Source organism: Notothenia coriiceps, unplaced genomic scaffold (genome assembly GCF_000735185.1).
Source record: "Notothenia coriiceps isolate Sejong01 unplaced genomic scaffold, NC01 NC01_scaffold00037246, whole genome shotgun sequence".
Lineage (NCBI taxonomy): Eukaryota > Metazoa > Chordata > Actinopteri > Perciformes > Nototheniidae > Notothenia > Notothenia coriiceps.
In genome coordinates, this window is record NW_011369947.1 from 7,784,530 (window position 1) to 7,812,099 (window position 27,570).

The window sequence follows — 27,570 nt, forward strand, 5'->3', positions numbered from 1 at the left end:
GCACACACACACACACACACACACACACACACACACAACACACACACACACACACACACACACACACACACACCCACACACACCAACACACACACACACACACACCCACACACACACACACACACACACACACCACACACACACATCGTAAGGATGGGACTTAGTACAAAGTAGACATGGCTGCGACAACAACTTCTTCGGGTCTCGACCCAGGGGTTGGGAGGGGGGTCCGGGACCGGTACAAGACGTGGAGAGGTTTGAGGAGTTTACATCACAACCGGACGTGTGTATTGTTTTGTATGTAATTCGTATTTTGCTATGTTTACTAATGTGAACTTAAATTTCCACATGTCTAACAAAGTACACACGACTGTAAAACGACTACTGTAAATGTATAATATGTTTAATAAGAATTACAAACACAAAATAGAATCTTTCAGTATTAACATAACATAAGTTTTCGAAATAACATCTGTCTTATCTAGGTATGTTGATTTTACATAACATAACGTAAAATAAACGTCTGACGTGAGGAAAAAGTTGTGTACTATTACTTTTCCCTTGTAAGTGTGGCCTACACACACACACACACACACACACACACACACACACACACACAGATGCAGTCATAACAGTTACCAATTTTGCATTAGTATTATCAAATTCCAAGGCCAATAAATAGTGTTATCCAAGAAGAGTTCCATTATTAGTTTAGCTTTTAAGTATTTGAACTGCAGTATTATGTTCAAACTGAATACGACACTTGAGTACAATACTAGAATAGCTCATACATGTTAAAAGCCACCAATAGTAAACAGAAGTATGGAATCTATGGGATGGATTAAAGTCCCATTCAAGCCACAAGAACTTCCCATGTCGGCTGACTCGTCTAATTAAGAGTTTACCAACAGCATCTTCCAGACAATCATCATTACATTTGACCATCCAACACTGTTTATGTTTATGACCCAACACAAAGGCCTTTTCCATTGTCCTAATATAACAAACTGCAAGCTAAATGGGCTTGGTTCTTGCATATCACAAGCAGTAACTATTCTTCTGTCTCAATCGCTGCAGGACACGCTGGGAAACCCGACAGTGATGAACTTCGTGGACAGCAGTCTGCAGGACACTGAATTTACCACCAGACACATTCTTAACTTCCTGTATAACGGTCCTGAGGAAAAAAGGGAGGAGGACATGCCCAGCTTTAACTGGAGTGACATTTTTAACATCACCGACCAGATCATAGGCATGTTCAACAAGTATGGAGAGGTAAGAAACACAAGTTAGTCTACCTACCTGTATGTTGGTCTATCTATTTAAGTATTGTAGGGTGTAATACCTCTGAAATACCAGATTCAGATTGTCCGTACATCCCATTGTTGTGACCGCAATCTCCAGAACACCTTGAGGAATGTCCTTCAAATTAGATACAAGCGTACACTTAAATGAGAGTTGTGTGGACTGAAGCCGAGGTCAATGTGACTTAAATATGTGGGTCACATTTGTAGCCATAACTCAATCATTTATATGCTTATTGAACATTTTGCACAAATATCTCATAGGATAAATTGATGAAATTATGCCATTTGCATTTAGTTGAACCGGTTGGTAGAGGAATACAACTGTGATGCAATATTCCTAGTTTCTTCATTGCTCCTGTCAACATTTGCCAAATGTTTCACGTTCCCAGGACTAAGTGTAAAGTCTTTTCTTGTTAGAGCAGCTCTCGCGGCGCAGACAGGTGCATCAGTCTCCAGGTCTGCTCCCAGGAGATTGCAGCCAGGCCCCTTTGAAACAGAGCAGGCCACTTAGCACGGCTATAGAGCCGCTCTTCCGTCCCCTCGGCTGAAAGGTGGGGAGAACAAGCCTGCTGTCACCCCCCTCCACTGCTCTCATTGTGGAACCAGTGATGAAGTGGGGAGTAGGTGGGAGTGAGTCACCCCCCCCCTCCATGAGCTCAATGCTGTTTTAGTGTATGGCCCCACATTGAAACAGACCCCTGCGTCCGTGAAATAAAAGAGGGCAAATCACTCTATCCGTCCTCCACGCCTCCCCTCTCGCCTCTCGGCTGATTTAAAAGGGGCAGGGGTTGCGTATTTTGAGAGAGCCCTATCAGCGCGGGCATCTCAATCTGCCCTTTGTCTCCAAGTTCAGCAACGAGACCCTTCAGAGCCCCAACAAACAAATCCAGGCCGCTTTAGCCAATTAGATATAGCTGTCAGCGAGCATTGGGCCATAGGATAACTGCTGCAGTTAGCATGAGGTCCTCTCACTCCAACAGGGGGATGTTTCTCACACTGAGATCCCATTGGAACATGTGTATCAGTGAGGGTCTTTCTTCTCAGCCCATCTCAGAGTGAACATTATTGTGCTGTGGATGTATAGCCGCGTAAAGATGAATAGGAAATGGTCCCTCCGCTTTCTTTGAGCGCTCTCACGGTATTGTACAGTAATGTGAATGGAGACATTAGACACGGCATACACAGGGGTAGGGGGGGGGTTAGAGAGCAGCGTGTGTGTGTGTGTGTGTGTGTGTGTGTGTGTGTGTGTGTGTGTGTGTGTGTGTGTGTGTGTGTGTGTGTGTGTGTTGGTAGTGAGTTTCACATAGCAATTACGCATGTTGTATAGAGTGTGTGTGTGTGCATGAGATAAAGAGAGAAAGTAAGTGTATAGGATTATGGAGTGGTTGTGCTCATGTGTGTTTGGATGTGCATGTCTGTGTGCATTGTCTGCTTATACGTGTGTGTGTGTGTGTGTGTGTGTGTGTGTGGTGTGTGTGTGTGTGTGTGTGTGTGTGTGTGTGTGTGTGTGTGTGTGTGTGTGTGTGTGTGTGTGTGTGTGTGTTGCTGCAGAATAGATGTAGTCTCTCGGATTTTCCCATGACAACAGATCACCTCAGTGAAAGATGGTTCTGTTAAGGGCGAATGAATATCCACGTCACTGCACACATCCTTATCAATAGGTCAGGGTGTCGTATGGAACATTTCTGGTGCACTGAGAGACCCCACTTTATGTTTTGTTACCCTAATACCCCCGGGAATATTAACAAAGGTTTTTCTTTCATTCAGTATTTAGTATACACTACATTAACAAAGTGTGTGAAATGTAAAGATTGATTTGACAGGTAGATATATTCTTGGCAATGCTTACTGACAGGTAGAGCTGGGAATTGATCCTCAATACTTTTAAAGTTATTTAAAGTGACGAGTCAACGATCAATGAAGCTATAAAGAAGTCATTCAAATATGTATTTTGAAACTTGTAGGTGTTGCAACCATGAGTGGTCCTTTGGCACACATTAATAATGAGAAAAAGAAAAAGCAATGAGGCTGATTGGTTTAAATGTGTACAAGGTTAGCCATCGATAGAGATAGAGATGTGATACACTTACCAGATTGTAGGATCCCCTTGTGGAGATAATTAGTCAAATTGAACAAATCCCGCTTTCACCTAATCCCTAACCCAATTAAATTACACCTGGACACACACACAACATCTTAAAGAACTAGAAGGGAATTGTTTCTCCCTGCTGTAGCAGACAACCCCTCCCCAACATCAAACCACCGTCCCTTTGTTCTCCTCTGGTTATAGTGCATCGATCTGGATAAGTTTGTTGCTTACACGGATGAGTCCCAGATGACCCATCAGGCCTTGTACCTGCTGGACGAGAGCAAGTTCTGGGCCGGTGTGGTCTTCACTGACATGTTTCCCTGGACCAATAGTGTACCGCCGCACGTCAAGTACAAGATCCGCATGGACATTGACGCGGTGGAGCGGACCAACAAGATCAAAGACAGGTTAGTAGCAGCAAGTGATGGTTTCTTGTGAACACTGCCCTGAATCATTTTTGCTTACGACCCCTAAAAATAAAGCGTAGTTTCTACTGATGCCACGTAACTCGTTGTATATTTCCTTTTCCTTCCAAACTCAGATTGTTTCATTTGAGTGTTTAAGACCTAAAATTGTGAAATTGTCACGTGTTTCACAAGAAATAAATCTCAAGAAATCCGAAATATTTATATATTTGTGTAAAAGAGCACATTGTATTCCACTAAAGCCTGAAGTGATGAAAAATACCAATCCTCAATCCTTTAAGCGATTTGGTTTCCAAACTATTGGTAGAAGCAGGCTTTTCACACAAAAAATTAGATTATAAACATTTTATTAGCAAAGAGAAATCATTTCAGCTCACTGGTAAACTCACCCAAAGGGGTTGAGTAGGATCCAACTAGCATTGTTAGACTACCAAATCACCCTGACAACCTACCATTCCTTCATGTTTTTTCATGTTTTACTGCCGTATTAATCAGGCAGTTTATATGGATTTGTCAGATTCCTCAAAGGAGGAACAGAGAAATCTCTCCAGCTGGCATCAATGTGTTTTTCTAAAGTCTCTTTGTGCTTCCATATTAACTCGATACCTGGCCTTTCATCCTCCCCTGTGAGATTTTCACATGCACTTTCCTTTCCCTTTCATCTCCCCCGGGGTGAACGACATGTTTTCGCGGTTTCCAGCGCACCAACAGGCTGTAATGGACTCATGGGGAGTCCTGCCTCCAAACAATTGAATAATCAGATTGTGAAGGGCCTCTGACTTATCGGCTTAATTCAAAGCAGTGTGCATGTGGTGTGTGAGTGTGTGTGAGGCTTAAGAGACTTTGGCTTCGGGATGTTTTATTATTACAATGTTTTGTGAGGAGACTTTGATTGGGATTATTTCATACAACACAAAACATGCTTGAATAAATGGTTTGTTTAACCTTTTGTGGGATGAACGATCTCTGGCCACATTTGACCCCACCTCACTCTCCTCCTCTCAGGTACTGGGACCCCGGCCCCAGAGCAGACACCATGGAGGACCAGAGGTACATCTGGGGAGGATTTGCTTACCTGCAGGACATGATTGAACATGGCATCCTCAAGCTTCACACTGGCAAAGACTGGCCACTCGGGGTGTACGTCCAGCAGATGCCATATCCCTGCTATGTAGATGACCTGTGAGTGAACCTGTCCATTAATGGAGCAGCTTTATGAAGCAGCAGATTTACACAAAAAAAAGGTCTCCAAGACTGCATCTATGGAACACTTTTGGATGATCCAAAATGAAGGTTAATATAGAGTAAATCTGTCTGGGTTATTTTTACGGAAATCATCAACAAAAACTTTAAAAATGGAAGTTTCACAACTGAATGTGTTTACAGGTGCGTTGAAGGACAACATTACTGGAAAAAGTGAAACAAAACCTGGACACTGTTAGAATAACACCTTGTTCAATACCTGATATTCAATTTAACAAAACAAAACAAACACAAGTGAATACGTAAGGGCACTGGAGGACTTTTTACTTTAAATATGAAATCCTCCACTCTGACAGCACCAGATGTGCACTATTCATGGCACGTGTGCACTTTTCTGTTTGAGTATCTGTGCAGCATAAATTCTTGTCTGTCAAAGTGTTATTTTGTAATATTACCACTAGGTGGCACTAAAGTGGGACATTTTTAACTACCAAAACACGGTCAAAGTTTGGTCCCCTAACACAGGGGTTCCCAAAGTGGGGGTCGCGAGACCCCGTGTGGGGGTCGCGAGATGATTACAAAATTAAAATGGAAAATTAAAAAAAAAACATTATTAAAAAAGGTTGATTAATTTTTTTTATAAGTTTTTTTTTTAAATTACTATTAATAATAACGTTTGCATAGACATTTTTTTCTTTGAAAAAACCACTAGCGCATGTGTTCTCAAATTTTTCCTTTTTTTTCAGAAATTATTTCACCAGCACCCCCCCCCGGGGGTCGGGGGCTGAAAAGTTTGGGAACCCCTGCCCTAACACACATCTTAAAATGTTTACTCACGATCTTCAGACAGATCTTATTTCATTTCATTTCAAGCCTTTATTTAATCAGATGAATCCCATTGAGATCATTGATCTCTTTTTCAAGGGAGACCTGCTCAACGGGTTTAATTACTTTTCTTGATGGTCTTCACTCCTCTCCTCCAGCTTCATGATCACGCTGAACCGCTGCTTCCCCATGTTCATGGTGCTGGCCTGGATCTACTCTGTGTCCATGACTGTGAAGAGCATCGTGCTGGAGAAGGAGCTGCGTCTCAAGGAGACTCTCAAAACCATGGGGGTCGACAACGGAGTCATTTGGTGCACGTGTTTCATCGACAGCTTCATCATGATGACTACAAGCACCGCGCTGCTCACCATCATTATCATGGTGAGAGAACAGGAGAGGGAAATGAGACAGAGAAGAAACCCATGCTTGTAGAGAACCAAGGATCAAGTTATTTGCTGGTTTGGAGGGTCAATGTTTTGTAGGATGCAATGGGGCCCTCTTGTGGCTGGGTGAAAAAAGCTTTATGTGGAGAAATGTTTTCCTCACTGGCCATTTCTGTTAACAGTAGTATTTTGATGCATGAATGAAACACTGCTCAATAAATCATACATCTGTTTATCTCTTAGGGTGGAAAGGTGTTGAATTACAGCAACCCCCTTCTCGTCTTCTTCTTCCTGCTGACTTTCACCGTCACCACCATCATGCAGTGTTTCCTGATGAGTGTGTTCTTCAACAAGGCTAACCTGGCAGCGGCCTGCAGCGGCATCATTTACTTCACCCTCTATCTGCCTCATGTCCTCTGCTTTGCCTGGCAGGACCGCATCACCAAGAACATGAAAATGGCTGCTGTAGGTCTATTCTTTGTGTGTGATGTATACAGAAAAAAACAGTTCAAGCAAAAGCATTTGATAGTGTAGTGAGTATCAAATCCCTTGTCAGTGAATTAAGTATATTTCATGTGTTACTATGGTTTCCTTCTAGAGCTTGCTGTCTCCGGTGGCCTTTGGCTTCGGCACAGAGTACCTCTCACGGTATGAGGAGCAGGGTTTGGGTCTTCAGTGGGACAACATCATGACCAGCCCTTTAGAGAAAGACAACTACTCCTTCCTCACCTCCATCCTCATGATGGTGTTTGATGCTGTCCTTTACGGCGTCCTGGCCTGGTATTTGGATAATGTCTTCCCAGGTTGGACTGCTAATATACTCTTTGATTCACTTTACACCATATTGTACAGCTTTTTTGGTTCCACCAGTTTTATACACTGAGGATAATATGTTGTTCCCCCTCATAGGACAGTATGGCATCGGTCGACCTTTCTACTTCCCATTCCAGTCTTCATACTGGCGACTATCTGCAACCTCGAACACAGAAAGGGCCTATCAAGGTTAGTGTCACTGACATTAATATCTCTTACATGCCTGATAATTGACGACTGTGACTCAATGTTTCAGTTTTGCAAGTGAAAGCTGGGTGAGAGAAGTGAAAGCTGGGGGAGAGAAGTGAAAGCTGGGGGAGAGAAGTGAAAGCTTGCTCTTCATTTTTGCCAAAGAAAATACGTGCTCCCCGGAAAAGCTTCTAATTCCCACTGAAGGGAGGTGGTTGTATTGGAAAGGTCAATATAAGGTTTATAATGAGTCAAGATGCCCACGAGATACATTTTCTCCCTTGCCTCCTCTAGCACTCCTGGAGAAGGAAATGAGTCAGCACCTCAGTAGAGGACAGCTTAGTACAATGCACTCAAGTCATCAAAAGAGCAAGAAGAAGAAATAAATATATATAAAACCAACTTGTAACTGCTGCTCTAGACCTTACATTAGCATTCTGTTGTAGTCCCACTGCAGTCAGCATGTCGTTGTGTCCCTGGGACACTTCACCCCAAATTGCTCCTGTGGGGATTGCCCACAGTATTGAGTATGTAAGCCGCTTTGGATAAAAAGCGTCTAACAAGGGACATGTAATGTAATGTAGTTAATAAACATGTCTTAGCAGCTGTATTAAGCCAATAAATAAAAGGTGGGCGAAGTTTCTACAGTATTCCCCAAAAGCCATGTAACTGCAATTTAAGAGCTATCATCATCTCCTCCTGTTAACATGTATTGCTGTTGGAATTAAAATGCACGATTAATTGCTACCATTACTAGCAGCATAGATGTACACGCCTCATTGTTGTTGACTATGAAAGCGGACCTGTTCATATGTTCAAAACAAAACTTTATCAAACACATCCTAACCAGGAAATGCCTCTGTGATCTGTCTCCTTCAGATTCTGTGATAATGGAGCCGGACATGGTGGTGGAGCAGGACGTTGAGAGCAGGGCCTCACCCGTCACACACACCTGTAACGGCTCAGCGAGGAGGAAAGGCTGCAAGCACCAAAGTAAGAGGGAACAGCAGGAGAGAGAGAGGGAGCTGCTGAAACGACAGGAAGAAACCCAAAACCACGTGGAGGAGGGTCACGACACAGAAGGTGAGGAGACAAATACAGAGCTGAAGCCTCAGAATGGTGGTTACTGGAGAGTGACGCAAACTGAATGTGGGGGAACAATGAGGACATCTAGTGGACAGGAAGGGGAACACACCATACCTGGATGGGAAAGACAGAAAGGGAACAGCAGAAAAATAATACTTGTGATAATAAAGGAGAGTTAATGGCAAGTATTGCTTCTAGGGAGTCTGTAGGTTTGATGTCGCATGTAGATTTTAATTTTGTCATTGTGCTAAAAACAATAAAAACATGTTGAACCATTTTTATTTTTTTTACCTTTATTTAACCAGGATAGGTCTCATTGAGATTAAAAATCTCTTTTTCAAGAGAGTCCTGGCCCAAGAATGGTAACAGCACAGTTTCAGACAGTTTTACAGTTACAGGCAATTACACACAATCACAACACAGTCATACACCAAGTTTAGCCAAAGCATTTACAGACACAGCGGCCTGCTTCAAGGTCAGTTACAGTTGCTTTGAGTGTTTCTAATGAGACCAGCTCTCTGAGTTTCAGCTCAGTTTGAAGCAGGTTCCAAGCTTGAAGGGCAGCGTACCTGAACGCCCTTTTCCCAAGTTCAGTACGGACCTTTGGTTAAAAGGAAAAAGTTCTCGGAGCGAAGCCGATAGGATCCTGTGCATTTTCTGTTTATGTACATACTTAGATAAGGGGGAAGAGCACCAAGAATAGCCTTATATATAAGGATGTGCCAATGTTTCAGTCTACGCGTGGTCAGGGAAGACCATCCAACACGAGTGTATAGACTGCAGTGGTGCGTCAAGGTTTTGAGGTTTGTGATGAATCTCAGTGCGCCATACTTCTAAATGAGTACACGAAGTAAGAACTTTGAGAAAAACAAAGACCAAAATATGAGTTTCTAGGTTACATGGTAACATTTTCAAACATGTATGCAAGGAAGGGAAACTGATATTCTTGTTATGTGATCTTCCGTAGCAGACTGAAAGAGTTTTGACTGCACCTTGGCCGTTAAACCTAACACACACACACAATAAATAATTGTAAAAAAAATGCTGATAAATCAAAGTCATAGTTCTCAAAAGATTCAGGTCAATTGAGACTAATGACCAGGCCCATTTGTAGCCAATGTCCTTGCTAGTTTCTTGCTGTTTGCTCATTTAAATGACATTTTATGTGAAATTCCCATAAATTGGACATTTTCATTCTGTTTGTGTTTTATATTTCACAATCTCTTCATTTCTACTCTCGGCCATTATATGATATGAAGGCATCTTTTAAAAAAAATATGTTAACTGAGTCTTTTAATGTCTGTTTTTCCATGCAGGTCAGATGTTCTTTGAGGCCGATCCATTGGGCCTGAAGAGAGGAGTTCAGATCGAGGACCTGGTGATGCAGTTTTCTGGAAGTTCTTGTCCGGCTGTAAACCATCTCAGCATCAATTTCTACGAAGGCCAGATCACATCCTTCTTGGGGCACAACGGGGCTGGGAAAACCACCACTATGTAAGCTGAACATCAATTACCAAATCAAAAACGTGTGAAGTGATCCCCTGAACATCCTAGCACAGCGTTAACGACCTTCTTTGAATAGTATTGGTATCTTCTGTCTCCAGGTCCATCCTGACTGGCCTGTTCCCCCCCACATCTGGCACAGCCTACGTTAATGGAAGCGACATCCGCACTGACATGGACACCATCCGCTCCTCCATGGGGATGTGCCCTCAATACAACATCCTCTTCAAATAGTGAGTTACATTTCATATTGGACTGGAGTTCTTACAGTAAAATAAGTTTTATTTTTTGTGTTATAACGTTTTTGGAGAACTAGAACAGGGAAGACACACAGACAGAACATCTTAGATAAAGAAAGACAATCTCAAAGGACAAAAAAACTGAACAAATATACAATAAAAAAGTAAACAACATGGGTAAAACTGATGGGTATAGGAAACAATCGGCTCAAACGGAGAAAAAGCGAAACTGCGTATGCATACACCTACTTAACTCGGTATTGAGGAAAAGTAATTTAAAAGTTAAGAATGTTTTCAGTTGTAATAAAGTTAGGAACATACTTTATTCAAATCATTGCACATCTATTATTCACACATTGGCAGTTGCTGAATGCCAGGTTCTGACTCACCTTTCCAAAAACTGTCAAAACAACAATTGTGTTTTCTTCCTCTGTAAACTTCTTTATTACTGTTGCCCTGTTTCTCGTGCCAGTCTCACGGTGGCTGAGCACATCCTGTTCTACTCGCTGCTGAAGGGCCGCTCCCAGGTGGAGGCGGAGCAGGAGGTGGAGGAGATGCTTCTGGACCTCGGGCTGCCGCACAAGAGAGACGACGAGGCTCAGAACCTCTCAGGTGGACTGCTAATTCCTCTGAGTTTAGGAAAGAGAGCCAGGCAGCATTTCCTTCATTCCTCCATTATTGTTTTAACTTTTAACTGTTTCCTTTCACACCAGTGTTAATTTTGGCAGCTGTTTTTGATTTAGTCTTTTATTAGTTTTAGTCACATTTTAGTCATTCCTATCCTTCGTAGTTTTAGTCTAGTTTTAGTCGACGAAAACTCAAAACGTTTTAGTCAACTTTTAGTCGATGAAAAATTACATTTTAGTCAACTCTTAGTCAAAATGTGTCTCTATACTCTCTGAACGCTCCGTCCCCGGCAGATCTCTGTGTCCGCTGCAGCATGTCTGTTAGGCCCCGCCCCCGCACAAAGAGAGACACAGGGAGATCGCTCTTCTGGAGTGAAGAGAGCGTAAATAATGATATTGCAAGTTAGAAACGTAAGATGCATTTTGACAGACAGGACGGACACTTGGGGGAAAATATGCTGCATTTTGAATGTCCGATAGTGCACCATTAACACCTTAGTCCCATCTCGTCTCGTCAACGAAAACGAAATATGCATTTCGTCATAGTTTTCGTTATCAAGAGTCTATTTATAGCTCTTCATTGTCTCGTCTTAGTCATGTAAAAAAGGTCGTTGAGGAACATTTTTCGTCATAGTTTTCGTTGACGAAATTAACACTGTTTCACACACACTACAGGCGGTATGCAGAGGAAACTGTCAGTCGCCATGGCCTTCGCTGGAGGGTCCAAAGTGGTGATCCTGGACGAACCCACCTCAGGAGTGGACCCCTATTCCAGGAGATCTATTTGGGACCTCCTACTGAAATATAGAGCTGGTAAAAAGTCTTAATTTAATCCAATAGGCTCCACTTTTAAGCCCTTTAGGTCAACATTTTACGCCCACCAGTACAATCTCACCCTCAAGGTCCATTTTTACTGTTACACTGAAGAATAAAACCAATCCTTTGTAGCATCACAGCTTTCCTGAGGCACTTGAATTAAGTAGTGAGCTGATCAAATGGAAAAATTCAGTAACACTGCTACAAGGCAAAAAAAAAAGTTATGGTAGGCTTTTTGCTTTTCTAAAGAAGCTGCGTTGATTGAAATGACATTAAAGGTGTGACCCTGTGCAGGCCGGACGGTGATCCTGTCGACTCATCACATGGACGAGGCCGACCTGCTGAGCGACCGCATCGCCATCATCTCCAAAGGGCGGCTCCACTGCAGCGGATCCCCCCTGTTCCTCAAGAACTGCTTTGGAGTTGGTTTCTATTTGACACTTGTGCGACGCATGAAGGATCTCAAGAAGAGGGAGGTAAGCTGGAGACACAGCCACAATGATCTCTGCCATGTCTGTTTATTCTTCGTTTACAGCGTGGATGTTTTCATTGTTAAAGGTGTTCTGTTTTCCATCAGAATGAATGTGACTGTGCCTCAGACTGCTCCTGCTCCTGCTCCATCTGTGCCAGCTACAAAGATCTCTCTCAGAACCATTCCCATCATATAGACCGAGCCCTGGAAGGTAAGTGTAGCTGTTTTAACATGAGCTGCATCTCCTCTGTTTCTTTGCAATATGTTCTCTTGCACTTCTATCTTATTGATGAACCACTTTCGATTCAAGCCCTTGGAGTTGGGGCATTTAAAGGTGGGGTAGGTAATTTTGGAGAAACCAGCTGGAGTGCGCTAGAATTTGAAAATACACAGCTGGAAGAAATCTGCTACTTCCTTACAGAGCCCCTCCTCCAACACACACGAACGCGCACATGACCAATGAGGGCACGAGATAAGTTTGTGCACAGATGGAAGGCTGACAGGCAGGTAGGCCATCCAGTTATTTTAGCCGGGCCGGCAAAGATGATTGGTCGTGCTTTTTACAGCGCTACGGCTTCCACAGATGACATTTTTTAATGGATTTTTTGTCAAAGCACTTCAGATATTCATTGCTATCGGGATGTTAAGAGCATTCCATGGAATATAACAAAAAGTGTATCTCGAGCCGGTTTCTCAAACTTACCTACCCCACCTTTAATGAAAGTGTAGACATTTTAACTAGGCCTTACTTCTTCTTCAAAGAGCTGTTTAGCAGGGTTTAAACTTAATTTTCCAGTTGATACAGGTTTACATTAATATTAAAGTAAGGCTTGGAGTTAGGCATGTAGTTGTGATGGTTAAAGTTAGGGATGGGATCTAGGAAATCAGGGTATTTCTCACAGACTGTATAAAATATGGCATCTCCGTGATGTCACTTATAGGTGTCAGGAGAGCAATGGGCAAAGAGGTGGAAAGATAGGTAGGATTGAAAAGAATTAGCAAAAATGTAAGTAGAAAGATATCCAAANCAGTCTTCCCCATACTTGTGATTTAGTTTACTGAACCAAGCTGAGTGTTTTTCAAGGCTCAGGAAACCCTTGCAGGTGTTTCGAGTTAATTAGACGATTCAAGTGATTCGTTGAACACCCTACTAGTATACTTTTTCATGATATTCTAATATTTAGAGATAGGATATTTGAGTTTTCTTAAGCTGTATGCCATAATCAGCAATATTAAAATAATAAAAGGCTTGCAATATTTCAGTTGATTTGTAATGAATCCAGAATGTATGACATTTTTGTTTTTTTAATTGCATTACAGAAAATAAAGAACTTTATCACAATATTCTAATTTTCTGAGACAGTCCTGTAGGTGTCAGGAGAGCAATGGGCAAAGAGGTGGAAAGATAGGTAGGATTGAAAAGAATTAGCAAAAATGTAAGTAGAAAGATATCCAAATGTATTATGCAAAAGAGTTTAACCTTGTAGAAACTCAGTTCATCTGCCTCATTTGGACAGTTTGGTGTGTTTTTGTTTGACAATGCTGGGAAATGACCAAAACTGTTTCCCTGAAACTCATAGCAACGTATTGAATCGAGAAAATCAACTTTTACGATATTTAGGTCAATGAAGATCCTCTCAAGAAAGTGTGTGTTTGGTATTCTCCCGAGTGTCCCACTTATCCAAGTTGTAAAACAGATACAGAAGCAGAACACACAGTTTCTCACATTTATAATTCAGTGGTGATATTGAACCATGTGCATTTCCCTCCTAACTCAGCCCGAGGACACTGTGCTTTACTCATCTATTTTAGTACTTGAATAATAGTGTTTACTTTAGTTTTTTGGCCTGATAAGCAGTTTCTCTTCCTCAGTCTTCTTCATGAGCGTTGCTATTTTTAGGAAACATTTTAAACCACCGTCTCCATAAGTGGTGATGTTCTTTCTTCTTCCCAGGGGATATCAGCAGCATCACCAGCCTCATCCACCACCACGTCCCTGAAGCCAAACTCATCGAGACGATCGGCCAGGAGCTGACCTACCTGCTGCCCAGTAAAGGCTTCAAACACCGAGCGTACGCCAGTCTGTTCAGAGAGCTGGAGGAGACTCTGGGTGACATGGGCCTCAGCAGCTTTGGCATCTCTGACACGTCTCTAGAGGAGGTAGGCACTGACTGAACCTGTCTATTGAGGTGTTTTAAGGCTGCATTTACAGATGGCAAAATACAGCTTCCAGGATTTAACATAATGTTTTATTTGGGAATTTTCTATTTTTTGATAAAGCCCCGTTTTTACATTTTGTGAATTCTGATCTTCAAGAAAGGGACACCGTTAATCACATTGAACAAATGGTTTAATTTGGAAAAATAATAATATTGTTGCTTATAAAAATTCCATTGAAGGACACAATGACCTCTTGAACATTTGTTATTGGAGGACTTGGTGTTGAACATTACCTACTGTGGAATAAAAAAAACTCTCCATCCTAACAAGTGATTTCTGCAAAAAGCATCCATAAAGTATTTTTTTCTTAAAAATAAAGGTTATGGAATTTGCTTCTACATTTACACTACATTAGATTTGATTATGTGTTCAATCATTTCCAGTAATGAACTACAAAGGCATGGTTTAATTATGATATTTGTTGCGTCTCTCTCCCTCCTGTGTTTCTATTAAAGTGCCACATTAATATATACATTTCAAAAGAGACAAGACAAGACAAGATTACTTAAATTTTGTACATTTCTATGCAAAATATGTGCATACTGTAGTGTACATGATGGCATTATGTTTCCTCTCAACATCTAAATACTTTTATTTTAAGTTATGTTTAATACGGTGAAATTGGGAAACGTATATCACTGGTTTTCTGAACTTAAGAAGAAGAACTATCGCTTGAAAAGTTTAGAAAGTTTCCCAAAGTTCATCTCTTTTTTTCCAGATCTTCATAAAGGTCACTGCTGATGGAGAGGCAGCGAATAATGGCACCACTCCTGGTAAATATCACCACAGATATTACACATGGCCTTTCTCTTGTCTCTGACCTGCTGTAAATCCCTCTGAGCAAAGTTTTATTGTTAATTCCCTATTTTCAACTTTAGCTACTTGTCTTATCGCCATGTGCTGTGGTGCTTCCTTGGTGTTGTAACCCTCTAGATTGTGTGTGTTTGTTTTGTGTCTCGCCTGTCACTCCCTCCTAGAACAGTGGATGTTACAGCGGAGAACAAACGAAGTTGGTGTAGATGGTGATAAAGGTCAGAAACTTGAGAGCCAACAGAATTCTGGCAATTAAATCCACTTTTCATTGAATATTCTGAACTTGGGTCAATCAGTATGTGCCAGACTTGTTTGTTATTTAAATGTAAAGGTACTTTTTTTAACAGGTATGTGCTTTTCTGTTACCAATTTAATGGTATGAAATACAATATAACATATATTAGTCTTCTTTTCTAGCACAGCACTACTTTAAATTCTAATTCATTTATAACCATTTGTTATTTGTCACTTGTCAGCTAAATCAAAAACCTCTGACAAGTTGATGTGCCTTGCTCAGTGGAATCTAAAACTGTCTCTTTAGCAATAGGTATGGATATAGATAATTTCTGTACATAACTAACTGTATATGTTCTTGTTGATCGCAGAACAAAATGGTGGGGTGCACAGTAACGGCATTACCCATGGTGCATCAGACAGCAGTGCAGGAAAGGGCTCCATGCAGGTGAAAGGGTCCTGTCTGGTGTTGAAGCAGTTCCACGCGCTGCTGGTGAAGAGGTTTCATCACGCCATCAGAAGCAGTAAAGACTTCCTGGCACAGGTACACAGTCGGGAGGGGCGTGAGTGATGACATACATACGTGTTGTTTATTGGAAAATGTTATGTACTGCAGACAAGTACTTACAGCTGAGTTTAGCAACTTGCTCACTTGTGTTTTTGGTGATTTCAGATCGTCCTTCCTGCCAGTTTTGTCCTGATCGCTCTGATCTCCACCATGGTCGTCCCTCCGTTCGGAGAGCACCCCAGCCTGACTCTGACCCCCTGGATGTACGGACAGCAGTTCACCTTCTTCAGGTTAGACCGCTCAACCATGAAATGAAATGGCTAATTGCCACAACCCTTGCTAATGGATTGGTTGTGATAAAACTGCTTTGAATGATTCTCTACTTGAGGTGTGTGGCGCAGTGGGCTGTGCATTGGTGTTCAGATCAGGGGGTCACAGGTTCAAACCCCACTGCAGTCAGCATGTCGTTGTGTCCCCAAATTGCTCCTGTGGGGATTGCCCACAGTATTGAGTATGTAAGTCGCTTTGGATAACAGCGTCTAATAAGTAACATGTAATGTAATGTTACTGGCTTTAACTTGATTTTCTTCTTTACATTTTCTCGTCCCCATTTAGTAACGAGCAGCCCTTTGACCCCATAATGAAACGCTTCACTGAGCGCTTACTGGACAGACCGGGCCTGGGGACACGCTGCATGGCAGGAGACCCATTAAAGTGAGTATCAGGACTCTTCCTACTTCAAGACTAGATGGAATTAACTAAATATATGGAATTGTATAATACATATCCTAAAAGGCTTTGTCAAAATGAGCTTTTTTCATCTTCACTGAAGTAGCAATTGAGTACACCAAATGTTCAAGTTTCATTCCAATGTATATTTTGACGTTTTTTTTCCAAGATGAAACAAGAATTTTGAACCTGGCTTCATCGAATGTTCAGATTTCTTTAATATAACATATTAGAGGACTGGCAATCAAAACATAATACACTTAATGTGAGTAATAACCCGGGGAAGTTTCACGCTGATATTAATGTGTTAATATGTTTACCTTGTTCACCCTTAACTCAGATTCAGTAACTTACCTGCTAACATGAAAGTCATCTTATGAACGACATGTGATTACATATCCATTGTTCTCTCAAATAACTGGTGATTTACCTTTCTACCCCCCCACAGAATGTCCTGTATGAACAGCACATCAGAGTGGGAGTATCCTGACGCCTCTCCTGCGGTCAGCGAAATCTTAAAGAGTCCAGAGTGGAACCAGAGAGACCCGTCTCCGTCCTGCGAGTGCAGCTCCAGTAAGAAGCTCACCATGATGCCCATCTGCCCCCCAGGAGCCGGAGGTCTGCCCCCCCGGCAGCGCCTCGAGGTCACAGGGGACACCATGCTGGACATGACGGACAAGAACATCTCTGACTACCTGGTCAAAACCTACCCCACTCTCATCAGGGCCAGGTGGGTTTAAATGGGATGCCAGAAACTGACCATGATCAAAATCGAAAATCGGACAGCCCTGGCAAATATTACTCGATTATTCGCCTGCCGCACCACCACCCCCCCCCGCGCGAGAAAAAAAAAATTAGCTTGATGATTTGGGTTGAAATAACCAGGAAAAAAAGAATCAACATAAATAATATATTAAAAAACTATATATAAATAAAATCGAATTAAACATTTTTTTAGATTATGGAGAATGTAACGAAGATTCGAAAAATCAAATAATCGTTGGCATCCCTAGTTTAAATATAACTGAAATCGGCATTTCATTGATACAAACAGGGGGATTTAAAGAAGGAAATCTGTGTCAAACCACCTTAAAGGCAATATGAAGTTTTAAAACAAGTGAAAAAAAGTTTATAGTGACAGAAAAACGATATTTTCAAAACTCTGTAAATGATAAACCCTGCATTAAAATAGTCAGATAATAAAAAGGCTGCAAACAAGCTATGATTACTCAGAATTGTTAAGAGTATGACCCCTTTACTAACATATCATTTACCTTTCTGTTCAACTCAATTATGTCTTTTATTTCACAGTTTGAAGAGCAAATACTGGGTGAATGAACAAAGGTAACAGTTTGCGTTTTATCCGTTTCACTTCTTCTTTGTCTTGTGTCGCCGATGTGGGACACTGAGTGTAAATGTTCTCTGTCCCAAGGTATGGAGGTCTGTCAGTCGGAGGACAGCTTCCCATCCTCAACGTCAACCCCAAAGACATCCAGCATTTCTTCCATCAACTGGGGCGAATGCTCAACATCACAGCGGTACTCACTGTCTTTCTTTTTAAACATGAGTGTCATGCAAAAAGTCCATCAAATCGGTTTATAATGATCATTTTCTTTCACAGGGCCCCTATTCTCGACGTGCACTCAGGGAGATTGGTCCTTTCTTGCATTACATGGAAAGTGAATTCAATGTTAAGGTATGTGTGGGATGGATTCAGTAGCTTTTCAGCTAAAAGCAAAGCAGCAAGGGGCAGCATTGAAGTGCAAACACTCACTGGCTGGCGCTATGATTTTATACAACACCCTGCAATTCATGTCACAAGGACGTTGGCTGTAAATGCTTTCATAGCGTTGGTCTCCACTTAAAGTAATTGAGGTCTTTCTATAAGGAAGGTCAGCTCACGACGCCCGGTGTTGTAGATCAGGATTGTAATTGTCACAGAAGGTTGTGGGTGTAAAGCAGGGGTGTCAAACTCAAGGCCCGGGGGCCAAATCTGGCCCGTGACTTCACTTCATGCGGCCCCACAAGAGCTTGCAAAAAATATAATACGTTTATTATACGGTTACAGGCCGATTTACAGAAGCACGTTGCCCATAAACTACATGTCCCACAATGCATCTCAAATTTGACTTTTTTCTCTCTGCCTTTGCAGAAAGGCAGAGAGTTTATGACGAAGCGAGCAAGACAGACTTTTTTTCCAGAATTTTGCTTTTCTCTTTAAACCATTTTTTGCATTCTCACTGAAGAGACTTGCAATTATTTGCCCTAGAATTCTGCTTTCAGACGTAGTTAATTATGAAGTTATTACCCTATCCAATAATAATCCAATGCAGAGGCAATAATGGAATATTATACATTATTTTATATATTAAACATTTATATATACACTGAACAAAAATATAAATGCAACACTTTTGTTTTTGCTCCCATTTTTCATGAGATGAACTAAGTGTTGCATTTATATTTTTGTTCAGTGTATATATAAATGTTTAATATATAAAATAATGTATAATANCCATAGGAAACCTGTTCATTGTCAATGACATTGGATCATAATAAATGCACAACGGAGAATCTTGTCTGGACCTGGATCATTGCCCTGCGTAAGATCTGCTAACTAGTGCCTCAGCGGCTGTATTATTTTAAAAGTTAATTATCTGTTTTATTTCTATATGATTTTGGCCGCTACAGTGCATGTTCATGTCAATGTATAGCCGACACATCACACCACAAAGTCCGGACTCCACTATAACGACTATTCATGTATAGCACTTTGCAGCATGCATACAACTCATTACCTAGCTTCCTCTTTGTAGCCTTTCTATAATAAACCAAAAAAAGAGGACAACACACATGATACAAGGAAAAAATCTAAGGACACCGGATCAAAAGCAACAAGCATCATTAAGCCACATACGTTTTCAAAAAGCCTGTAACATCAGAATAAACCATCATCAAAGCAGAAGCAACATGGATATGAACAATCAATATGAACTCCAGAGCAGCTGCATCCATTAACAAACAACACATTAAAGCTAAGAGAGAGCTGCTGAGTTGTAGGGAATAAACCAAACACACAATGCTGCCTTGCTCATCAACACTGAGGTTCTCCTGTGATCAGTGGTTGAATGTATCTACGTACATAATCATCTTAACTGAGGCAGTGGCAATCTGCTGGAGTAGCCTACATTCTTTTAATGCTACTGTATACTTTTACTCTACTACATTTGAGAGGAAAATACTGTTTTTTTTTTACTGAATTGAATAGGACTTTAAGTAACCTACATAATAGGCTATTATATGGTTTACTTGAGTTACAATTTATTCGCAGTACTTTTTAGTAGATTATTTTTACTTAAGTGAAGAACCTGAATAAGATAAGATATACTGTATTGATCCACATTTGGGGAATGTTTTCACAGCAGCATGTGTAAGACATTGCACATGGAGGCGTGTGGCGCAGTGGGCTGTGCATAGGTGTTCGGATCAGGGGGTCACAGGTTCAAACCCCACTGCAGTCAGCATGTCGTTGTGTCCTGCCTGGGCAAGATACTTCACCCCAAATTGCTCCTGTGGGGATTGTCCAGTGTTGAGTATGTAAATCGCTTTGGATAAAAGCGTCTAAGAAGTGACAGCATAATGTAATACAAATAACAAATTAAAATAAATTCAATTAAAACCATAAAGATATGCATATCAGCATGTAGAAGTTAAACAAAATACGCAAAACAGTGAATATATACATAGGCCTACATACTTGTGTTGTTGTACTGTCTGGAGACATTTGAGTTAGCCTTGAACAGCGCGAGGACCTCCACAGTGCTCCAGGTTAAACTCCTCTGCTCAATCATTTTCTAAACATAAACTAATGAGTCCATACTGCTCTGTCCCATCAGGGTTTTTATGACCTAACTGAAATGAAAGTTCCTTAGTGAACGCAGAAATTACCGTTAGCATGCTAGCCCGATCCAGCTGCACCTGTTGATGATGTGAATGTGTGGGTGTGTTTGATTCGGGTTAGTGCAGGCCAGGTGGTGCGTTAAAGCCTATGGTTAAAGCTCAAAAAGAAATAGCTTTTTTTTCCACTTTTACCGAGGTACTAGAATGTGTACATTTTGTACAATATTTGGGATAAAAAATGCTTAAGTAAAGGTAAAATGACAGAGATATATATTAAAAAACAATACTCAAAAAAGTAAACAAAATAGACTTGGTTGCAGTAACTAAAGTATATGTATTGTGTTACTTCCTCTCATGCTTTAATACATTTAGACTTGTTTAAAGAGTGATACATAAAGCTCCACTCTCTACCCCAATCATTCGTTCAGTGTCCTAGTAAATTATGAAAAACTAAAATGTGAATTTTAGTCACATGTTTTGTCAACTGTTCATCTTTCTCAATCATTTTCAATGAATGATAAATCGATGGCGGTTGACAGCTCCTCTGAGGGCCATTCAGGTGTTAGGGATCTATGAAGTCAGGACAGATGCATCCAAATGTTTGACTGACAGTCGAGCATGTCGAGGCATAAACGAACAGGCTCCTCTTCCAGATTAACTTTCTGCTGCTCAAGCCTCAGAGATTGATCTGTGCCAAAGACTGGCAAGGCCTTGGAGTGGGTAGAGTAAAAAAGAGATTGGATCTGTTCTTTCAAGGAAAAACCTCTCAGGGTTGAGAGAGAAAGAGCATGATCAAATAAATATAGCACTTTTATTAAATCACTTACAACTTTTGTCTGGGATGTGCTCTCACACACACACACAGAAAAAATTCCACAACTTTTGTAAAGGTCAGAAGTCAGTTTTCTTTGAAATTCAAAACAGAATAGCCTACAGGTCATTTTAAAAGGTTTGTGTTTTTTTCACTATGATTTAAGATAAAAACACCAATTTCCCTCATCAAAAGAAATATACTGAAGTCAATTTAATCAATAAGAGAGCTTTCTGTTTTGTCTTTCAATAAGTAAAAGATTGCATGTAAACAGATAGTGCTGACTGCTGACACTTTTTAGCACATATATTAAGACTCCACTATCTAAAAGTACAGGCTTGTGTTATTCAATTTGTATTATTACAATTGTGTAATTGTTTTTATTCATTTCGCTGTCTTGTTGAAATTAATCATAATTAAGTGAGCAGGCCTTAAAGGATTAGTTCAATATTTTAAGAAATGTGCTGTAACTTTTTTTTTTTTTTCTCCAGACAAACAGAAATGTGTAAACTACTATTTGTAGTATACTGGATTTTTTTTTAAGAAAACGAGGCTAGCCGTTTCTAGCGTTTTGGGCCAAAAATAATGACGTCATGGTTCAAGCTTCATACTTAATGTACAGTGATAGTACCTGTTTCCGAAAATGCAGAGTTATTCCTTTTACAGAATAAACAGAGGAAGTTATTTTGTAAAAGCTACAGTTTGTTACAGTACATTCGCTCTTTGCATTGTTAATTTAACAAGGTATTCTGTATACGTCATGGATGCAGTAGAAGTTGACAGTGACAGTCATCGACAGTGAACTGCAAAGGGCTGCAGGCAGTCAACTTTATTGTGTTTGTTGCACATACGGTGTGAACATTAAAGGGCTGATGGTGTTGCACCACCTTGATTACACTGTGCTGCTGCAGGTTAGCTGGGACCAATGTGCTGTCAGCCTGCTCTGCATTAGGACAGATGGAGCACAATGTGGATGTGGACATCAGCTGTTTGTCTGTCCCTCTGCAATGGTCCTGGACTTTCTTTGTCTCAAAATCTATTGGTAATCAACCAATGCTCCTTTGTGGATACAGTATATGTTTTAAATGTGATTTTTGTTCCCTTGACTTTCTCCTTTCTTATGGTCTTATATCTAACCAGTTAGACGTTGATGAAAGATTGAAATGCATTTGCAGGCAAATTATTCAATTATGGTCTGTAAATGAGGCGTGAGTGACCTTTAAAATTGATCTATTCACAGCTTCCACAATTTCCCCGACGGTTCAGCTAATCTTTTTTGAATTTCCTGATGAATAAAATGAGGCTTACAATTCAGACAGTTTTGCCGTCCTTAAAACTAGATTTGGATGAACATTCATTATCTTGATTTGCTTGCTGGGTAAAAGCTAGTAGGAGTAAGTGTGGTAGTCTTGTGTTTTCACTGATTAAGGAACATTATTTATTTTTGATCCACTGACCTGTGGATGAGACAGAACCACATGTGCCTGTCAGCTATTTTTCATCATCATAATCAATAGGCCAAGAATAGCAGTTGAAGGTAATCCCTGTTGATCCATCTTTCTCAATCATCCTTTCCACCATTACCCCTGAGGTCGGCTGCCTTCAGAGGCAACAAAGTTATCCCCCCTCCCCCCCTGGGAGGAGCAGCATGGCGCTGAGGTGCTGGGAGAAAAGCTAATGAGTGTATTTGTCATATCTCTAATGGCTCACTATGTCACCACGGCACCTTGGCTTGGGATTTATGGTAATCATGTCGGCAGAAAGAGAATGTGTTCTGCTTGAGGATTTTTTCCTTCTCTGAAGAGCGAGAATGTTGAATTGATGGCAGCTCTTTTCTTCGAGCCTTGTGAAACATTGACGATGTGCTATGGTAAATGAAAGCCTTAAAACACAGGGTGGAGAAATTGGTGTTTGCATCAGCAGGTATGGCAAACTAATGATGAGTCAACTTTGCTATTGATCATCGCTTATTTCAGCCCCTGGGACCCAGACCAACCACATCCTTCTCTCAAATTATGCTGACATGTCTCCCCCGATACCTACCCCACAAACTTTCTTTTCTACTTGCCTCGCAATTCTAATCCAGCAGAAGAATTTCACCTTCTTCCCTCAAGTCCCAAGTGAGTTATTATTTTATCAACAGTCTGTACTCAACATGCAAATGACTGTGTGTCTCTGGTTCTGGAGTACTGATCACCCCCAAAGAAGACATCAAAGACACATTTTCACAAGAGATATATTGAAAGTTAAAGTAAATTGACAAATTACACTTTGCACTGCCTTTTCTGCGTATGTACCACACATTATTATACATAAGCTATTCTTCACTTGTTTAAAGTGAGAATGCTGAGGTGTGTACAGCAGCATATTTCAATATGCTTTTTTGGAGTATATTTTATGTAGCATGAATAATGGTATGTGTGGGTGTGAGAAGGGAGGGAAACATATTTGTTGAAGATTCCTCAAGGGCGGCTGCAGCAGCTTCTGTGGAGACGAAAACACACGTACACGAGGGGAGAAGATGCAGGCGGGTTCTGATGCACTTTAAAAGAACAATTGATCAGCAATTCCTTCTGTGAGCCCACAAATCCTTCAGACTTCAAACACACCTCCTGAAGGTTAGGGGCACAGAGTGGGTAACAGAGGGATGCCCTGGGCAGAGATGCCTTACTTTCTTGACATTAGACATTATCGGGGTATTTTAAAAAAACCTACTGCCCTCATGTGGCTGCTGCTGGGTCGCAGGACAGGAGGACAGAAACATCTTCAAAACAACATGAAACTTTGACGAGTCATGAGATTCTCTGAAATGTAACTCAGAGATGTTCACCGGCTGAATCCTGGAGAAAACAACATGATGGTCGTACAGCTCTCAGAAATCTGGAAATCTACCCAGACTCTGCTTTGATTTAGTCAGTGCAGTAACTGATCTATTTACAACAAATAATGGATGATTCCTCCTGAAGGAAAACACCTTAATCAGCAGCCGAGTTTTAGTTCAGTTAAGATATGTTCCTCTCTGAGCTGTTTGATTCTTCTCTGTGGACCGTAGACTGCTCTAAATATTTGTCCACCGTAATACATCCAGTACTTGTGTCATTAAATTACTAATTAACATACAGTATATAACATGTCATATTTTCTTGATATAACCAGACTTCTTTAAAGGGGCCCTATCATGCTTGTTGGGTTATTCCCTTTCCTGTTGTGTGTTACTTCATATAGGTTTATTTGTTTGTAAATGGCCTCCATTGGGTTTTATTCGTAACATATTGACATCACTCTGTAACACTCATACTCCTATTGGCTAGCGCTCCAACACATTGGACGTGATAGGCTAAGGTGCAGGACATCTCTAAGCGGTTGACCAATCACAACAGAGCCTGCCGCTAACCAATCAGAGCAGACTGGGCTCTGGTTTCAGACAGAGGGTGAAAAGAGGTGCTGCAGCACAGGCAGTATGAACAATCTACATTTATGTCCTCTTTAATAAAATACTAAATTACTGTTTTTGATGTCTCCAAAAAGTCCAACAATGTATCATCGAATCCAGATATACAAGAAATGTAATCCACATGAGTATAAACAGACTACCGTCCAAGTTATGCTACAGCATACTGATATATTTTATGTGCAGACGTTTCAGTATAACAGAGAAAGGAAAATATACTTTGCAGAACTGAATGAACTCATAACTCCAAGGTCACCAAATATAATGACTACAGTTTGACGTCTGTTCTTCCTTAAATGCTTTTCATTCCAATTTTAAAAAATGTATACGCTATACAGTACTGTAGATTCCACTGGAGTTTTGTTCCTCTTCATGCTTTACATCGTCTCAACTCCATTGTCTCATGGTGGATCTGAACTCTTACAGATAAAGCTGCAGTCCTATGACACACTGAATATAAAGTGATTGAATGGTGAGTGTGTATTCATCGAGCCCACTGCATCAGAATCTCTCTGTTTCTGTCTCACTCTCACACTCAACACTCAGTGGATTATAAAACAACCTCGATGCACATTCATTTCCTTTTGCCTCATAATTCTGTAACTTTGTCTCTCTTCCAGAACTGTATTCTTTACCCGCACACTCTATAGATACACACCATAACCTTTTATGACTTCTTCCGTCAACCATGCCCCCAATTAAACTTATGACCCAAAATATCCAGTGCACTGGCTTAAAAGCTAAAAATAGCCAGCCATCTTCTGCCCACACATCACTCACAACAGCATTTAAATATCTATGTGTTCCCTGCTTTAAATATACTCATCCACTATAGTTCCCATCATGACCATTAATGTTCAGCTTCCATCAACACCTGAACCAACCGTTTCATAACTAACAATTTAAAGGTTTAACACCTGATCATCCCACCCCTTTTTTTTTATAAAGCTGGACTTGTCTTGTCTTTTAACAGACACATTTAAAACAAATATTCTAAATCAAGGCAGTAGAGGCTGGGGTAAATGGGTCAAGCCCCTAAAACCCAGGATTGAACATTTCCCACAATGCAACCTGCTATATTTTGTTTATCCCCTGTTCTCAACCGTTTAAAATGTGTGCTTATGACTGGCATATGTAACATTAGCTTTTTTATATGTGGGTGCCACTCTTGGCATCGTATCAAGGGGCTACTGTGATTTAAGTAATGCCTTCACAAATATTTATGAGGGAGAGTTCTCCATGAGGTATTTATTTTATGAGCTAGCTTTATAATTATAACACCTCAATTTGAAACCACCAAATCGATCAAGGCAGAGAAATTGAGACTTTTAAATCCTGGACAGTTTTATCGTATCACTGTTGTGCTGGATGGATTTTTCTCTAAACACAGTGGATCTGATAGTTAACTCGGTGTGTATTGATCTGAAGCAGAACAGAGGCGTGATCCGAGGCTTCGATACAAACAAAGCAATATAGTCATTGATCCCGTAAAGTCTCCAGGGATCAGTGTTGTAGAGTTTCTTCATCATACCAGCGATGAAGTTGGCCTGCTTCCCCCCACACGCCTCATCATTTAAAAACGTCAGCCCAACACCATATGGGATCCGCACAAAGAAGAGAAAAATCCGAGCAGGACAACTCTCAATTCGATTTTGAAAGCAACATGTGGACTCAGAGTTTTGGTATTATCTGAGGGATAACAGAAAAATGTTCCCTTTCATATTCTCATCCTCAGAAGACTTAAATTACTGAGAATGTGTTGCTACACTGATCACAGACTGTGCACACCACCAGGAGAGCCAATAAATGTCTAATCTAAAAACAATATTTCAGTAAGAAAGGGGTTATTCATATTTTACAGCATATATTCATGCTTTATATTCAAGACACTATATACTATATTACAAGGTTACAGTATATAGAGTACTGAACCCTCTTGGTTAATAAAGTTAAGGCAGATTCCTGATAAAATAAGTAATTTAGGTTACAGATGTGAAAAAGTCTGTATTCTCATATTTGCATGAATGATATACAAATGTCAGATTCCCTTCAATAACCTTTTAGCTATTTTAGCGTACTGGAAGTGTACAGTATATAAGCTTTCTTACCCAAATCGAGCTGTCATTTAATTAAATTCACATTTCAGGCATTGAGATGGTGTTTCAAATGAAGTGGTCATGGTAACAATAAGAGCCAAGGAGTCAAAAAGCAGTAATAAACTTGTAACATTTTCAACTAAGATTACTTTTTGCCCCATTGATACACAGCTATTTATAATGGGTTATTTCACATATGAATGGCACGACTTGATCCCTAGCTATCTCCTGTAAATCAGGCATATGCTATTTCTCACTTCTACTACTCTAGACATTGCATATTGTATGTTTTACTCCATTACATAATGTTTAAAGCTATTATTGTGGTTAGCCACATTACAGATAGAGGAGCGAGCATGTTCCAGAATAAATATTGCTTTGTCACTGATATTATTGAGTCTATTTCACTGATCTAACCCCACTTGTACAAAATAACCCAAAACTTTTCCAACTTTTCACTTGTCGCACATTTTCTGTGTTAAAGTCATCAAGGATTCTCTGGCCGTTTCTCAATCGCGAGGAAACTGGCTTCCAAGCCAATATTTCAAGGATACTACGTCATCGAGTGCCGCCCGAAGGACTGTTCCAATCTCCAGCATACTTGGAATTCCACCGAGGCAGCGTCCTTGGTTTGGGGGTAATTTCGAGGCTGCACATGGGTAGACTTCGCGTCCTTCAAATCCCCACAATGCTTTGCGCACGGACCAATTTCCCCAAATCTGTGGCGGAAAATGTAAGGCGGTGCTTCTCATATGACGCACACCTGCACACTTGCTCACCTGTTCCACTCTTCGTTTTCCGAATGCCAGGAAGGATTCTTGCCTCGCTTCTG

The 27,570-nt window shown here is 40.7% G+C and overlaps 1 protein-coding gene across 1 annotated transcript in view; it reads left to right on the forward strand.

Moving 5' to 3' along the window:
• Positions 1-25,292, forward strand: part of LOC104966353 (retinal-specific ATP-binding cassette transporter-like) — a 39,327-nt gene extending 14,035 nt beyond the window's left edge. The window contains exons 10-34 of the mRNA XM_010795542.1: positions 1,015-1,275; positions 3,598-3,803; positions 4,827-5,003; positions 6,008-6,230; positions 6,476-6,697; positions 6,831-7,035; positions 7,142-7,234; positions 8,114-8,317; positions 9,637-9,814; positions 9,925-10,056; positions 10,535-10,674; positions 11,364-11,501; positions 11,799-11,980; positions 12,082-12,187; positions 13,931-14,136; positions 14,915-14,969; positions 15,174-15,227; positions 15,615-15,787; positions 15,917-16,041; positions 16,367-16,465; positions 16,929-17,210; positions 17,792-17,824; positions 17,913-18,018; positions 18,102-18,176; positions 25,263-25,292. Of these exons, the coding sequence (XP_010793844.1) occupies positions 1,015-1,275; positions 3,598-3,803; positions 4,827-5,003; positions 6,008-6,230; positions 6,476-6,697; positions 6,831-7,035; positions 7,142-7,234; positions 8,114-8,317; positions 9,637-9,814; positions 9,925-10,056; positions 10,535-10,674; positions 11,364-11,501; positions 11,799-11,980; positions 12,082-12,187; positions 13,931-14,136; positions 14,915-14,969; positions 15,174-15,227; positions 15,615-15,787; positions 15,917-16,041; positions 16,367-16,465; positions 16,929-17,210; positions 17,792-17,824; positions 17,913-18,018; positions 18,102-18,176; positions 25,263-25,292 (3,705 nt within the window). The remainder of the gene's footprint in view (positions 1-1,014; positions 1,276-3,597; positions 3,804-4,826; positions 5,004-6,007; positions 6,231-6,475; positions 6,698-6,830; positions 7,036-7,141; positions 7,235-8,113; positions 8,318-9,636; positions 9,815-9,924; positions 10,057-10,534; positions 10,675-11,363; positions 11,502-11,798; positions 11,981-12,081; positions 12,188-13,930; positions 14,137-14,914; positions 14,970-15,173; positions 15,228-15,614; positions 15,788-15,916; positions 16,042-16,366; positions 16,466-16,928; positions 17,211-17,791; positions 17,825-17,912; positions 18,019-18,101; positions 18,177-25,262) is intronic.
• Positions 25,293-27,570: the final 2,278 nt, after the last annotated feature.